Source organism: Stigmatopora argus, chromosome 3, assembly GCF_051989625.1.
Source record: "Stigmatopora argus isolate UIUO_Sarg chromosome 3, RoL_Sarg_1.0, whole genome shotgun sequence".
In the NCBI taxonomy this organism is placed as follows: Eukaryota; Metazoa; Chordata; class Actinopteri; order Syngnathiformes; family Syngnathidae; genus Stigmatopora; species Stigmatopora argus.
The window spans coordinates 19,666,021-19,681,807 of NC_135389.1; the positions used below are offsets into that span (position 1 = coordinate 19,666,021).

At 42.0% G+C, this 15,787-nt stretch overlaps 1 protein-coding gene across 2 annotated transcripts in view; it reads left to right on the plus strand.

Annotated features, from left to right (window-relative positions):
- The first annotated feature begins 2,512 nt into the window (after nt 1–2,512).
- LOC144071341 (transcription factor Maf-like) overlaps nt 2,513–15,787 on the plus strand; it is an 83,354-nt gene continuing 70,079 nt past the window's right edge. The window contains exons 1-3 of one of the 2 annotated variants that reach the window (XM_077596347.1): nt 2,513–3,807; nt 9,341–9,410; nt 9,722–10,025. In XM_077596347.1, coding sequence (XP_077452473.1) covers nt 2,696–3,807; nt 9,341–9,368 — 1,140 coding nt within the window. In that variant the 5' untranslated portion in view covers nt 2,513–2,695 and the 3' untranslated portion in view covers nt 9,369–9,410; nt 9,722–10,025. Of the gene's footprint in view, nt 3,808–9,340; nt 9,411–9,721; nt 10,026–15,787 lie in introns of those variants that run through there. The other variant, XM_077596346.1, reaches the window with a different exon arrangement.

A 15,787-nucleotide genomic window follows, 5' to 3' on the forward strand; every position in this document is an offset into this window, starting at 1 on the left:
GAGCGAGCGCTCTTATTTACTCTCCGGTCCTCCGTGGGTAGGTTCTTTTTATTGTTTGTTCGTTCGCCAGGCGACGATCACAGCGTGCGGGAATTCAAAGCGTGTGTTGTCATAACGAGGCTTAACAAAATATATATTTTTGGGGGACAAAAGTGAATTAATAGAGGAGAAATTATAATAAATTCAGGAGTGACAAATTGACTTTTTTTCCCCCATGGACTTTTTCTATGTTAATCCACGATTAATCGGTCAGGAAATCACTTTCATTCATTTTTTTGAACGTCTTATCCTCACGAGGGTCGCGGGGGGAGCTGGAGCCTATCCCAAGTAACCATGGGCACCAGGCGGGGGACACCCAGAATCGGTGGCCAGCCAATCGCAGGGCACGAGGTGATAAAAGACAACCAATCATAGCTAGGGGAAGTTGAGTGTTTCACCATGCATGTTTTTTGGCGTGTGCGGTCGATTGGTCGCCGGTCTTTAGGTCGTCGGTCTTTAGGTCGTCGGTCTTTAGGTCGTCGGTCTTTAGGTCGTCGGTCTTTTGGTCGCCGGTCTTTTGGTCGCCGGTCTTTTGGTCGCGGTCTTTTGGTCACCCCGACCGCGACAACGGGCGACCAAAAGACCGGCGCCAAAACAAGGTAAAACAACACGGTCTACGCATCAATAAAAGCCAACAATGGCCATGAGCAGTTTCACTTAGCCGATGTGTGAGTGTAGAAGAGTTTGTATGTACATGCGTTGTCCCTTTAAGAAGCTACGTCAGTTCAGTCAGGGTCTTAACAAGTTCTCCAACAAAAAACAATACAAGTCCGGGAAATTTTGAGCTTTTCTTTAGCCTAATAATTAATAGGGCATTAAGTATGACTAAATAGTCATTCACAGTTTGTATTGAGGGAATTTGAGCAACGATTTAAATGGTAATTATCAATAGCCTTCCGGGCCACCAAAAGACCGGCGACCAATCGACCGTGTACCATTTTTGGGATGTGGGGGGAAAGCGGAGTACCCGAAGAAAACCCACACAGGCCCAGGGGAGTACATGCAAACTCCACACGTGAAGTTCTGGACCTGGGATCGAACCCTTCATCTCAGAACTGTGAGGCTGAGGCGCTAACCACGGGCAGCTTGTCAAAACCTAAGAATGTGAAGTAAGCATTGCAGTTATGTTGTTTTGGAAAAAATATTTGTCTATACATACTTTTTAAGAAAAATATAACTTTTTTTTATGAATAATGATCTATAGTTCAAAACCTTGTCAATATAGAGAAAAGATTAGATTACAAAAATTGTTAAAGACGGCTGTCAGACCAACAAACATTGTTTTTGCCAGTCTTTGCAATGAATATGAATCATATTTTTGTTTACTTTTGTAAATAGAGATTTTTACATTGTATTAATAGCCCATTTAGTCTTACTTTTTTGGTTCCAGTACACATTTGCCACTAAAACGTAAAGACCAAAGCAATGTAACTCAACATGATTCATAGTTTCCATTCAAAATTATTAGTGGGAAAACTTGCATACTTGCTTCTCTGTATTCGGTTATTCATGGGGGATTTTATTGTCAATACCAGTGAATTTTGTTTTGTTTTAGTTTGGAAATATTTGCAAAATGATGTTATTTCAGCCTGCCTTCATTGATCCATTGCAAAGTACAACTCCTTAAAATTGAATTGGAAAATAGACACGGTAGTCTTCATGAATTACTTAATTGCATCAAAAGGGGGCGACATTGGGTTTCTAAAGGCTGACAGAACGACCGGCGAGCACATGTCTTTGCTTTTTGTTTGTTTTCTGCTTGTTTTATGAACATAACCTCGATATATTTCCACAAAAACATTCTCTGGGGCTCCACTTCAACGTTATAATTGTTCTCTACTTGTGTGATTGAGATGGAAAACTCGAAATTTCACCCTCCACAACTCCTCGACTCACAAATATTGACTCAAACTGTTAAAAAAAATACATTTTCCTCCATCTCAAAAGACTAAAAATCGCCACCGTCTTACTCCAAGTCATCTTTATGACGTCACATGGCTGGAAATATTTTTACAACCTGGATAAAGCAAGAAGAAAAGAAAAATCTATCAATCCCTGGGTGGAGTTTTCTTTTTTTTTCGTTCTCCACCCTTCCAGCCCTCTTCTTCTTCTTCTTCCCCTGCTCCTCCTTCTCCTCCTCCTCCTCCTCCTCCTCCTCCTCCTCCTGCTCGACAGCAGCAGCATCGTCAGGCAACTATTTTGCCCGGGACCCATAGGCGAGCCTCCTCCAAAAATTGGTGCGCTAATCCTAAAAGGAGCCATGAAGTGTTAAATGGCAGAAAGAAGGCAGAGCGGCGCTCAGACTCGCGCACGCCGGGACAGAGGCAGGGAACACCGCCGCTGCTCCACTGCGTCACAGCCAAGGAGAACACATTGAAAAGAAAAAAGAGAGAAGACAAAAAACCAAAAAAAAACATCACCAGCCAAACTTCTCGCTGCGCAATTAGTGTGAAGAGTGCGAGAGGGTTAGTGTTTTTTTTTTTTTTGGTTCCCCCCCCTTCCTTTTTTTTTTACCCCCCAATTTTTTTCCCTTTTTTTTCAATTTGAAGCGCTCCAAACAAATAAAGAAATCAAGCTGGCTCAGTGCGTGTCTCAACAGCCCACTTTGACAGGTGCTCCTCACCCCCTTTGGAGGACTGTCAACAGCAGCAAGAGGATGGCATCAGAGCTGGCAATGAGCAACTCCGACCTGCCCACCAGTCCCCTGGCCATGGAATATGTTAATGACTTCGATCTGATGAAGTTTGAAGTGAAAAAGGAGCCGCTGGAGCCCGATCGCAGCATCAGCCAGTGCAGCCGCCTGGTCGCCGGGGGATCCCTGTCTTCCACCCCGATGAGCACGCCCTGCAGCTCGGTCCCCCCCTCCCCAAGCTTCTCGGCGCCCAGCCCGGGATCGGGATCAGGATCAGGATCAGGGAGCGAGCAAAAGGCGCACTTGGAGGATTTCTACTGGATGACCGGCTACCAACAGCAGCTCAACCCCGAGGCTCTGGGCTTCAGCCCGGAGGACGCCGTAGAGGCGCTGATCAGCAGCAGCCACCCGCTCCAGGGCTTCGACGGCTATGCCAGGGGGCAGCAGTTCGCCGGGGGGGCGGCGCCGGCGGGCGCCATGGCCGGCGAGGAGATGGGCTCGGCGGCGGCCGTGGTGTCGGCGGTCATCGCCGCCGCCGCCGCGCAGACCAACGCCGGCGCCCCCCACCACCATCACCACCACCATAACCACAACCACAGCCACGCGGCGGGGGCACACCACCCGTCCTCCGGCTCGGGCTCCGGCTCACAGTCCGGCGTAAGCAGCGGCGGCGGGACGGGAGCGAATAACAACAACAACAATAACAACAATAGCAACAGCCACCACCACCACCACCACAGCCACCATAGCCACCACCATCACCACCACCCGCACCTGCGCCTGGACGATCGCTTCTCGGACGAGCAGCTGGTCACCATGTCGGTGCGGGAGCTCAACCGGCAGCTCCGCGGAGTCACCAAGGAGGAAGTGATCCGCCTCAAGCAGAAGAGGAGGACGCTAAAGAACCGCGGCTATGCCCAGTCGTGCCGCTACAAGCGGGTCCAGCAGCGGCACGTCCTGGAGGGCGAGAAGACGCAGCTCATCCAGCAAGTGGACCACCTCAAGCAGGAGATCTCCCGGCTGGCCAGGGAGAGGGACGCCTACAAGGAGAAGTACGAGAAGCTCATCACCACCGGCTTCCGAGAAAACGGAGGATCCGGCAGCGACCACAATCCTTCGTCCCCGGAGTTTTTCATGTGAGTCTCGGCTCGGCGTCGACCAAAAAAAAGAAAAAAAAAAGTTGTCTTTTTTTCCACTCCCATCCAAACAAACTCTTGATTTGCGCGTTACCCGATTAGGTTTTGTATAGAAAACAAAAACAAATAAACATGAAATGTGGAGACTAAAGTGTTTGCGTTTTGACGAGCTCCATTCTTTGTGGACTTGGCGGACTTTTGGACTTAGCCTTTTTTTTTTTTACGATCGTCGATTATCATTTTTTTCCGCACTTTTCATCCATTTTCCCCGTCTTGTATATACGTATTTATTTGCTCGTTTTCCCAAAGCTGCGTTCAGGGAAAACATTCCAACTAAAAGTGCGGAAGTTTGGATCATTTCTGGACACAAGCAAAACCACTGTGAGCACACGTGCATGCTGGGCATGTTTTCCTCCTTTTCCGCTTTATTTCTTTTAAATGTTGCTTTTATTTGTTTTTTCCCCCGGCTGCATTTCTAAGCCGCATCGTCTTTTATTGGATCTGGACCACATCCACGCGTCACCTGGACTTTGATACCGTTTTCTGCGTCCTTTTTGGAGCTTCAGGTCGGGTTGACACTGAAAATAAATCGACTGTTTGCTAAGGATTCACACACGCACACGAATACACACACAGACATCGTTTTAAATTATCGTGCACACGAACGAATTCGATCAAGTTTGCAAAAATATCTCTTGACTGTGAAATCTCTTTTTAAACATTGTTTTATTGTGGTGTCCTCTTTTACGTACTTTTAAAAGTGCACTTGAATAAACGCCATTCAAACATAATCTCCTGGATATATTTTATTTTTCATTAGATTTTTCAATAGTCTTAAAATGGGAGTTCCGAGAATGCAGAGTGGAACTAATTGCATATTTTGCGCAGCGTTTTATTTAACACTGAGAAAATTAATACACTTAAATGTATTGTTATTTACCATTTAATATTTCAAAAATGTTTTTTAATATTTGAAAAAGCAGCTCGCCTTCACCTGTTGCGCACAGCAAAAAATGTGATATCCTCTAAAAGTAAACCACTCTTATTTCTTTAAATAACATTTTAGAATATTGTAAAAGTTAATGCTTTGCATGTGAAGCCAATGATTAATTTGGAGTAAACTTTTTACCGGATGTCCACTTGTTGGATTCGTTCCATAGCAAGAAATGGGAAATTTAAAATGAATTTTAATACACAGTCAACATAAATAAAACTAAAAAATTGCATCAAGTTTAATAGTGAAAAGGAATGCTGTTAAATTCTCTCTTCCACATGAACTTGCATCAACAATTGTCATATACTGTAATGCCATTAATTTAATACGTTGATATTTTACACGCCATGCAGATGTAAAAAAAAAAACGGTCACGGTAAAATACATAAAGACCACATGAGAAGTTCAAAGTCGTTAAAACATGCATCAATCTACATGTCTTTAAAGAACAATGCTGGTATACAACGTCACCTGAATGCAACACGCAAGTTAGTAGTCAAAATAAGTCATAACTGTATTCCTTCTTCTTTCAAATGTATTGAAAATTATTACAATTTTGCAGGTTGAGCACGAGAAATGTGTGTGTGTGTGTGTGTGTGTGTGTGTGTGTGTGTGTGTGTGTGTGTGTGTGTGTGTGTGAATATGTGTGTGTGTGTGTGCGTGTGTGTGTGTGTGTGCGCCTTTCGGCAATGCATCTATATGATTAGGTCAGTATGGTGTTCTATTGACAGTATTTACCGGACTATAAGTCGCACATTGTTTCATAGTTTGGCCGAGCCTCCATCGTATATTTTACTTCATTTTTTTATGTCTTTATTTTTTGATTTCCTTTTTCTCTCTGGCACTAACATCTGCAAGAATGACACTATAGGCGTGTGTGTCTTTTACTCTTGTACTTCTTTGGGGGAGTTGTTCAGATGTGAGATTGAAGATGACTTGAAGGCATTTGGTTGGGAATCGAGAGATGTGTTGTTTAGGTTGTTAGTTAACTCTTAGGACAACTTGGATTAAAAGATTAATCTTCCATACTTCTTTAAGTGTCTTAGGGGTGCTGGAGCCCATGCCAGGCAGGATACAAACTGGGGGTAAAATAAAATTTTGCTTGAAAAATACAATGTTTTTTTTTCCTGTTAATTTAGGTTTTTTTTGGCTGTTGCAAAAATGACAGCAGTAGAACTCATTACTGCTGATTCCGATATGCGTAATTTGTCTTTTTCATTTTTATATGCACAGAAAACTGTTTTACTGCTTTACCAGCTATTTGTATTCTTAACGTATTTCGTGCTACTGACGGCGATCGACGTCCAATAGGTCTCGGGTTCGATTTTTTTTTTTTTGCTATCCCCTCCCAATTCTAAACGGATCGGACGCCAATGCGTCGATCTCGTAGTTCCGTCCTCCGCCTCGCCACGTATCGACTCCTCGCTCACTTCGCAGTCCGCCTCGTGATGAAGTTATTAAAGATAATGCAGTTGTCCCCTGTCACCATATCGGGTCTGCTCACTTTTCAGGTCAACTATGGGAAATCACTTTGAAATGTATCGCTATTGACACGCCAATCATGGCGGCGCCGCTCACTTTAATGCCTGGGAATTAACGGCGCAAAAAAGAAAGGAGGCGCGCCGTCCATTTGCCCGAGTGCTCGCTGACCAGCCGGCCGTGTCTTTGATTTGACCTTGGACACCGGAGGGCGATTCTACGCTAAGTGCATTAAATCTATGGGAACAAGTCATTTGACGGTGACATTGCCAAGCCGCTTCCGTACTTTTCTCGCGACGGCCCAAAACGGAAGAGGCAATAAATGTGGGAGATGCGAGAAAATCCAATATGTTCTTATCGATAGCGGGAGGTGTTTGGCGTTAGCATCTTGTTCTCCATTTAGGAAAAACATTTTCTCCTTGTTCTTCTTTCGTGGCGTTGCCTTCCAATCTCATCTACCTGATCTGCATCCGTCGGCGCTATAAACATTTACATTTAAAGTGATTTAAATGACTCGCATTCACGTCACGCCGCGGCGCGTCGTGTCAGGCGGTCTCGCCCTGAGTTATGTGCCGTTCGTTTGAAACGCTCGTAACTCAACTTGGCTTGAAAGGTGTGGGTGGGTAGTGAGGGGGGGGTGTCGTGATGATGGGAATTTGGTCTAGTGATCACTCGGGCTAACTAGCTACAATGTTAGCTATGTGCGGTCAATGACTTTGTTGATTTTGTTGTTGTTTTGGGGGTCTACAGGCTCCCTAAAAATTGTTTTGCTGCCCCGTAAGATGAAAAAAAATCATTTATGACTGAGAAACTTTGCCATATGTTGACGTTGGGCTTGTCAGAATTCATCGCTGTGGATTAATATATTGATTTGTGAAGCGTAATTGAATCTAAGTCATTCAAAGTGCAAAATTATATGCAGTTTTTTTTTTTTTAAATTCACAATGGGATCTTTCAACTAAATTGTCATACACGTGAAAACTGAGTTGTTTTATTTGCTTGCGTTCGGTAAATTCGGTGATAGTCAAGAGATCAAAGACCCCCGAATCGAATCGTCGCTCAATATCGTGTCAATGCCCGAAGAATTGGTAATCCATTAAACCATCGTGACATATTTGCCACCCGTAAAATGAAAAAATGTATTTATGACTGAGAAACTTTGCCATATGTTGACGTTGGACTTGTCACAATTCATCGCTGTGGATTAATATATTGATTTGTGAAGCGTAATTGAATCTAAGTCATTTGAAGTGCAAAATTATGTGTCGTTCTGTTTTTTAATAAATCCACAATGGGATCTTTCAACCAAATTGTCACACAAGTGAAAACTGAGTTGTTTTATTTGATTGCGTCCGGTGAATTAAGTGATAGTCAAGAGATCAAAGAACCCCGAATCTAATCGTCTCTGAATATCGTATCAATGCCCAAAGAATCGGTAATCCATTAAACCATCGTGATACAGTTGCCACCCCTCGAAAAGCCCCCCTCCACCCTCCCACCCCAAAAATACTTTTCAAGATCCGTCTTTGATGACTGGTGATCTCATGCGAAATATATTTTAGGTGATAGTCAAGAGGTCAAAGACCCCCGAATCGAATTGTCGCTGAATATCGTATCAATGCCCAAAGAATCGGTAATCCATTAAACCATCGTGACATATTTGCCACCCCTCGAAAAGCCCCCCTCCACCGTCCCACCCCAAAAATACTTTTCGAGATCCGTCTTTGATGATTGGTGATCTCATTCAAAATTTATTTTTATTTCTTCTCCCAATCGGTCGCCGCCATTGAGTTAAAAGTGCGCGTTTTCCACGCCACGCGGCGAATACGAAGGGAGAAGAAAGAGCGCGTCGATCGGGGCGCTGGAGGCGAGCCCTAGTCTTACGCGCGGGTGGGTGCATCTCAATGAAGCCACGCGGAGGCGATTCACCCGCGTTGTGTGTCTCTCTGCCAGTCAAACAGACATTGATCTGAAAAGCAAGGCAAGGTGACCCGCCATGTTGTGCACGCCGGCCAAATGTTGGCGCCCTCGCGCACCTGGGAAAGGCCTTGACCCCACATGCTGCTGCGATGTAGCGTGTGGGCCCCGTGACACACCTGTCAATCCATGTTTGTTTGGCGTGGGGGGGGCGGCGTGTTTTTTTTTTGACTTGGACTGTTTTTCCTTTATGAAGGTTTTAACTTGAAAACAATGTGGAATTTTCATAGTTTTTCTTGTATTGCTTTTGCTGGGAAAATACAACTTTGTTTTCGGGGTGATAGTAATTTTAACTCATTTTTTGATCTGCGTTTTTCCTCATGTTGACAAATGCGGAAAATTAGAACTGTGTTCAAAAATATACTTAAGCTTGTTTATCCTATACAGCACGTGTGTCAAAGTGGCGGCCTGGGGGCCAAATCTGGCCCGCTGCATCATTTTGTGTGGCCCGGGAAAGTAAATTATGAGTGCCGACTTTCTGTTTTAGGATCAAATTAAAATGAAGAGTATAGATGTATATTACATTTCCTGATTTTCCCCCTTTTAAATCAATCATTGTATTTTTTAATCAATTCTTTCTGTGTTTTTCATTCAAAAATCATTTAGTAAAATCTAAAAATATATAAAAAAAGATAAAATAAACATTGTTTTAGAGCTATAAAAACTGAATATTCAGGGCTTTTAATCCATTTCTTTTAACCCATTTATAAAAAAAATCTAAATATTATATCTAAAATGGTCCGGCCCACGTGAAATCTTTTTCAAATAAATTGTGTTCAAATCATTGAATTCTAAATCTACCCCTAAAAAATGAAGACATAGATTATGGGATGGCATTACTTTATCAACAAATTAAAACTGACTCAGTCATTGTTGTTGTTACACTAAAATGTATTTAACACACAAATTCCAACTTTTGACCCTCATATAGCACTCAATTAACTGAATGGCTGCCCCTGACCATCCAATCTGATTGGATGTCCCGCCCTGAAAAATGATTTTTAACAACAAGTCCATTCAAATACAGTATATCTTGCATTTAGCTGGTTTTCAAATCCAATTGACCGTGTCTTCTCATTGCAGGACGTCCAGAAAATTCCTCCATCTGTGATAGAGAATTTGGACTTCAACGACCCCCTTCTTACAGTCAAAGGTAAGCTGCATCTTTAATTCAAATACGTTAAAATGACATTTGCTGTTTCATGGTCTACGCTAGACCACAAAGGTAGGTTTGTGTCGCCTTTGAATGCGCTAAGATATTGTAAAATTGAAAATGAAACGGGACTGTTTGGTGAGCTGGACACTTTTTTTTTGCCATTCTTTTCCATGCATACTTTTTGACAGCAGACTCTCCACGGAGCATTTTGTGATTAGATGCAATTCACGTTTGATATTTAGCTCGCTAGGCGGCCACGCCTCTCTCTTTCGGTCTCGGTGGTCTGACAAGTCGTGTTTGATTGACAGGAAGGGGTCTGACATAAGGCGCGCTCATGGGGGAAAACCTTTCACTTCATACGCTGACCCTGTGAACCTCCTTCACCCCACTCTGCTCCCACCCAGGAGCCCAACGCTTGCCATGTATTTATTTTTTGGGGGGGGGGTACTTTATTTATAGCTCGTAGATGACTGACATGGCAGATGTGCTAGGGGCAAAACTAAAGCTTTAACATAGAAAAGAGGAAAACAAAATGAAGGAAGGCTAACTGTTTGTTTAGCGGGTAGATAGATAAATTGCTGTCATTGGTGGTTGAGGGGTTAGCTTGGAAATGATGCTTTTAAGATAACTCGATGTAAAAGCAACAAGAAATCAAGTACAAACAAACACAGTTGGAATCCTTGATAAAGGATTGGACAACATTTGCATCTAATCTAAAGAGATTAGAAGATTAACATTTTGTTTGTTGCTGTGTAGAGTTGGGCTAGCGTGGATTTTCTCAGGGTACTCCAGTTTTCGACCACAACCCAAAAATATTCCGGGTAGGCTGGCTGAACACTCAAAAAAAATTGCTATGAATGTGAACGTGAATTGTTGTCCTTTGTCTCCTTGTTCCCCGAGTTGGGATACGCTCCAGCACCCCCCCCCCCCCCCCCTTCCTGGGACCCTTGTGAGGATATGCGCTTTAAAAAATGAATGGGCGAATATATACGTGGGTTTATGCAAGTCACATTTGAGAAATAGTCAGCCAAACTATTAAAAAAACAAAATGCGACTTATAGTCCGGAAAATACGGTATACGTGGTTTGAGAGGCCGGTGCGACTCAGGTCACCCGGATTGGAACGCGGCCAGATAGAACGTCAGGGTAACTAGAGGCAGGCGATGACCTTCCGTGCTACGCTGCAAGATCGAAGGCTTTATTTAAAGGGCTGGTCAATGTGGCGGGGATGCTGCGGAGGTATCGGGCGGTCGGACGGATGGACGGCGGGCCGACCGACTCATCGGCAGCGCTGTAATACAACTCTGACTCTCACCCCTCGTGCGCGCGAACACACAAATGCATGCACACAGTGGCCACATCAGCTTTTACAGTGCAGCTGAGAGGCTGGACAGAGGAAATAACAAGATCAGCATGAGCTAAGTTTACAGTGGAAGCAGCAGGAAAAAAAAAAGAGTGCTCTCTCTTGGCTTTTCCAGATGGACACTAAATGCTTCGTCATTCTCTAAAAAAGTTTTGCTTCTCGGAGCAGTGTGTCTGACCATGTCTTTATATACTAAAAGACACAATAAGGCCAAAAGAAGTTTGATTTTATTTGGTCAACTGCTGTAAAAGTCTCGAAATGTCATCTTGGATTTAAAGTGCAACTCTTGAACTTATGCAAGGGTGTCAGACTCGGGTTGGTTCGCGGGCCGCGTTAACGTCAACTCGATTTCATGTGGGCCGGACCATTTTAGATATATTTAGATTTCTTTTTTAAATAAATGGATTAAAAGAACTGGATTAAAAGCCCTGAATATTCAGTTTTTATAGATCTAAAACAATGTTTATTTTGGCTTTTTTAAAATATATTTTTAGATTTTACAAAATGATTTTTGAATGAAAAACACAGAAAAAATAGATTAAAAAATGACAATGATTGATTTGAAAGGGGGAAAATCAGGAAATGTAATATACATCTATACTCTTCATTTGAATTTGATCCTAAAACAGAAAGTCAGCACTCATGATTTACTTTCCTGGGCCACACAAAATGATGCGGCGGGCCAGATTTGGCCCCCGGGCCCCCACTTTGACACACGTGAACTTATGTGTGCCGCTTAATGGTCGTAAAGCGCTAAAATAATCACATGCGCGTGGGGAGAAAGCTTAGCGTTTGCTTTTGGTGTCGAACCGAAGCTCCAGCACCCCTCGTTGGGATAATGCAGGATTGTCAGAATGCCGAAAGTAACATTTTATTTAAAATGTTCTTGTAAATGAATAAAAAAACAAATTAAACACACAATTCTCTGCATACAGAAGAAGCCATTTTGCTCAAAACACACTTTTTCTTGGCATTTTTAATGACTTATTTGAAATTAGACTACAATTTAACTGTATAACAAGAAGTGACGTAAACACAAACTATTTTTTAATTATCCTAGATTTAAAAAAAATCATAATATCGCTATATCAGGCCAGTTTTTCTTCCGTTCAAAAGCTGCTGAAATAGTTAAAAAAATGACATCATCATTCAGAATATATTTAGCATGTCATAATGTCCAAAACATAGACAATTTTCAAATGGATTGGTTGAACATCCGTCTAAAACTACTAAAATATAATGATTCCTCTCCATCTGGAGTTTGTCACCAAAGCAGGCATTTCTTTAACCATCAGCACTTTTAAAGATACACAGAACAACTCTGTGTATAGATTTTAATCATTTTTTTTCTTCCAAAAGTGTTTTTTTGTCTTCCTTGGCTTTCTGTTAAATCTCCAAGCGGCGCCCCCGGAGCCACGCCTCCAAACATCAGCTCCTCTTTTCAACTTATGTTAATATACAATCATCTCTCTGAGGTTTCGGCTTGTTTGCCCGGATTGTGTTGTTTTATTCAAACGTAATTAGTTGTTACGATGTTACCAGCGCTGCCTCCGAGCCGCCGTTGTCCTCGGGTCGCGACGTGGCGGGCGCTCGCAGCGTAACGGGGAGGGGGAACGCGGCGCGAGCTCATGTTTTCTTCACGTATGGCTCGCGGCCTTCCTCCCGCTCGCGGCGTACTTTGTTAGCCTTGCGTCACCGTGGCGGCGCCCCGAAAAACGTTGGCTAGAAATACCTTTCCGACTGTATTGCAGCTTTAAAAAAATATGTACTTCTAGTCAGCGATTATAAGTGATATGCGCAAAAAGATCGGATTTATTTTGACGTTAATTTTTTTAACTAATCAAATGGTGTCATAAGTCTGTGGTGTGTTCAAAGCCAGTCTGAAATCACAACAACACTTGGTAAAAATGGGCGCTACAATTATTCATTCATTCATTTTTTGAAGGGCAAGGCTCACGGGGGTGCTGGAGCATATCCCAGTTAATTACTTGCACCAGGCGGGGGCTAAAGGACAACCAATCATAGCTAGGCTTAGGCCAAGGGTGTCAGACTCTGGTTGGTTCGCGGGCCGCGTTAACGTCAACTCGATTTCATATGGGCCGGACCATTTTAGATATAATATTTTGATTTTTTTTATAAATGGATTAAATGAACTGGATTAAAATCCCTGAATATTCAGTTTTTATAGATCTAAAACAATGTTTATTTTAGCTTTTTTTCAAATATATTTTTAGATTTTACAAAATGATTTTTGAACTAAAAACAAAGAAAAAATGGATTAAAAAATGACAATTATTGATTTAAAAGGAGGAAAATCAGGAAATTCAATATACATCTATACTCTTCACTTTAATTTGATCCTGAAACAGAAAGTCGGCGCTCATGATTTTCGTTTCCCGGGCCACACAAAATGATCCGGCGGGCCAGATTTGGCCCCCGGGCCGCCACTTTGACACATGTGGCTTAGGCAATTTAGAGCGTTCAACCAGCTAACCTAGCATCAATGCAAAAAACTTACTTTACAATAAAGGCATTCAATTCAATTCAATTTTTGGGATGTGGGAGGAAACCACAGTACCCGGAGAAAACCCACACAAGCCCTGGGAGGCCCGACCAGGGATCAAACCCTTGACCCCAGAATTGTGAGTCGTTGCGCTGCTGTCGCTATAATTATATAATGAGAAAAAATGAATGGCACTTTTCATTGACTTATTAGTAGTGGCTTTAATTGAAGTGGCTTGTTTGTCAATGGCAGTCAGCGCTAGCAGACGTAGCATAGCATCTTAGTCATAGTCCGCTGTTGTCTAACAAACTTTGTTAGCATAGCCATGTTGTCATCTTATAGCCATACTATGGAATACCTGCGCGACTTATAGTCCGGAAATACGGTCAACACATCCTAGTTATAAAAATCCATGGGAACAACTCTTTGTTGTTAAAAGCAGAGGGTTGAAACAAAGTTATGTCTTATGATAAGATACTAAACAAGACAATATATTGCTACTACTTTAGTTTTTGAACTCAGACTATTTGTAAAAAGAATGATATTTATTTATTTTTCTTCATCTGTATGCTATTATGGCACTCGACTACTACTACTACTACTACTACAACATGTTACAATTTGCGTCTAATTGAATTGCTGGGCCGCCACGGCGCGCAGATGTTAACACGGGACAATGCTAACAGTCCCCCGGCCGCGTTTCCGCGGCAGAAAACGAGCGCTAAGTTCACTCCGGCAACATGATTTATTCAAGGCGCCAAACTGTGTCTGGTGTAGGCCCTAAAGGATCCGATTTTTATCGCCGTCAGCACCAGCAGCAGCACTTCTCACACACACACAGCCATGCAGATTATGTATCACGGCGACGCCTCCGGTTGGACACGACGCCCGGCCACCTTTTTCCCTCCGTCTCCACCGCGCGGCGTTTTCCGTCCGTCCACGCCACCACCGGCTTTAATGGCACATTTTTCCCGGGGAAACGGGATGCATCTCCTCCTTGTTAGCTTGATAAATAACGGGGCTGCCGGGGAAAGTGCTGAATTTGAGCTTTCGGCCTCCATTTTCCACTAGATGACATTCTTTTTAAGTGGGACGCGGGGAGCTAATACGGACAAATAAATAAAGAAGAGGAGGCTGGAATCGCTCGGCGCCAAATCGATGTTTTAGGTCGCAATTTAATGAGATATTTGGGGCGCGGCGTTATGGAGTTGCTTTGAATTGTAAAGAGAAATAGAAACTAGCCTGTCAAAATTGATTGGGGCTGTTGTGTTAAAAAACAGTAAATAGTAATTAATGAATGTGAAACAGTTAAGGATGGTGTTATTTTTATTTTTAGAAAAAGAAAAGATGCAGTAAGTGAATTAGGATTTAGTTGAAATGTATTGCAGGTCAATTTGCAGGCTGAATTATATTTTGAATTAAATCAAAGTGAACTGTACTTAAGATGTCATTTACTTAAAAAAAGGTTATGTGCCGTATTAAAAAGATTTATTGCAGTTTATGAGGCATAATGCTAGAATAAGGATTCATTTAAAATGTATCACCCGTGAAGTAGGAGTTAAATGTTGAAAATAAAAGTTCTGGAAGATTAAATGCAAACATTTTGTTCTAAAAAGTTAAATACAGCTGAACTGTACTGTTACACATGGGAGCAATCTAGTGTACTTACAATATAGCGCATATAGGAAATCTTAAACTTAAATGATTATGATGATACATATTACATATAAAAAAAATCAAATATCTTAATGAAAAAAAGTTAAATACAACTTAATCGCAGTTTACATATGTCATATTTGAGAAAAAAGAGGGAAAAATAGTAGTAAAATAAAATTTCAAAGATAAACAAAAACTTATGAAGCATTATTCGGGTAAATCAGTATTTAAATTGGAATAAATTACACATTAAAAATGAAAATTAATCTTCCTCTATATCAAATGAAGTCAGTTTATGTTGAACAAGTTAAACACAACTGAACTCTAACTTTATATATTGCTCTAAAAAGTTGATTACAATGAACTTGAGCACTGATTGTTTTGCACGCCATTTAAACGAGCCCACTATAACCATATCGGATTTAATTTGATAATTGTTTTTTGGGGGGGGGTTGGGCAATACGGCTTTTTTGCTGTCTACAAATGTTTGGCACGGTAGGTCTTAAGTGACGATTCTGCGTGGCGTGCTCTCTAAAATAAGACGCAGTCGTGTAGGAGTTGCGTAAATTCAATTCAATTCACTAAATGTGAAATAAACAACTAATCTCCATTTTTCTCTCTCCATTAATCCCATTTCACTCGTTTTTACACATCCTAGATGCCCTCCAGGTGTACAACTCTATTTCCCCTCTTATTATTTTAATATTTGGATTTAATTTATTTATTTTTATTATTATTTGTAATCCTTTATAGGCCACTCATTTCATTCGTTGAGCATTCTGAGCATTGAGAGCCAGTCTTCCTGTTTTAATTGAATTCAATGCCTATCGGCATCAATGGCGTGAAGTGAGTT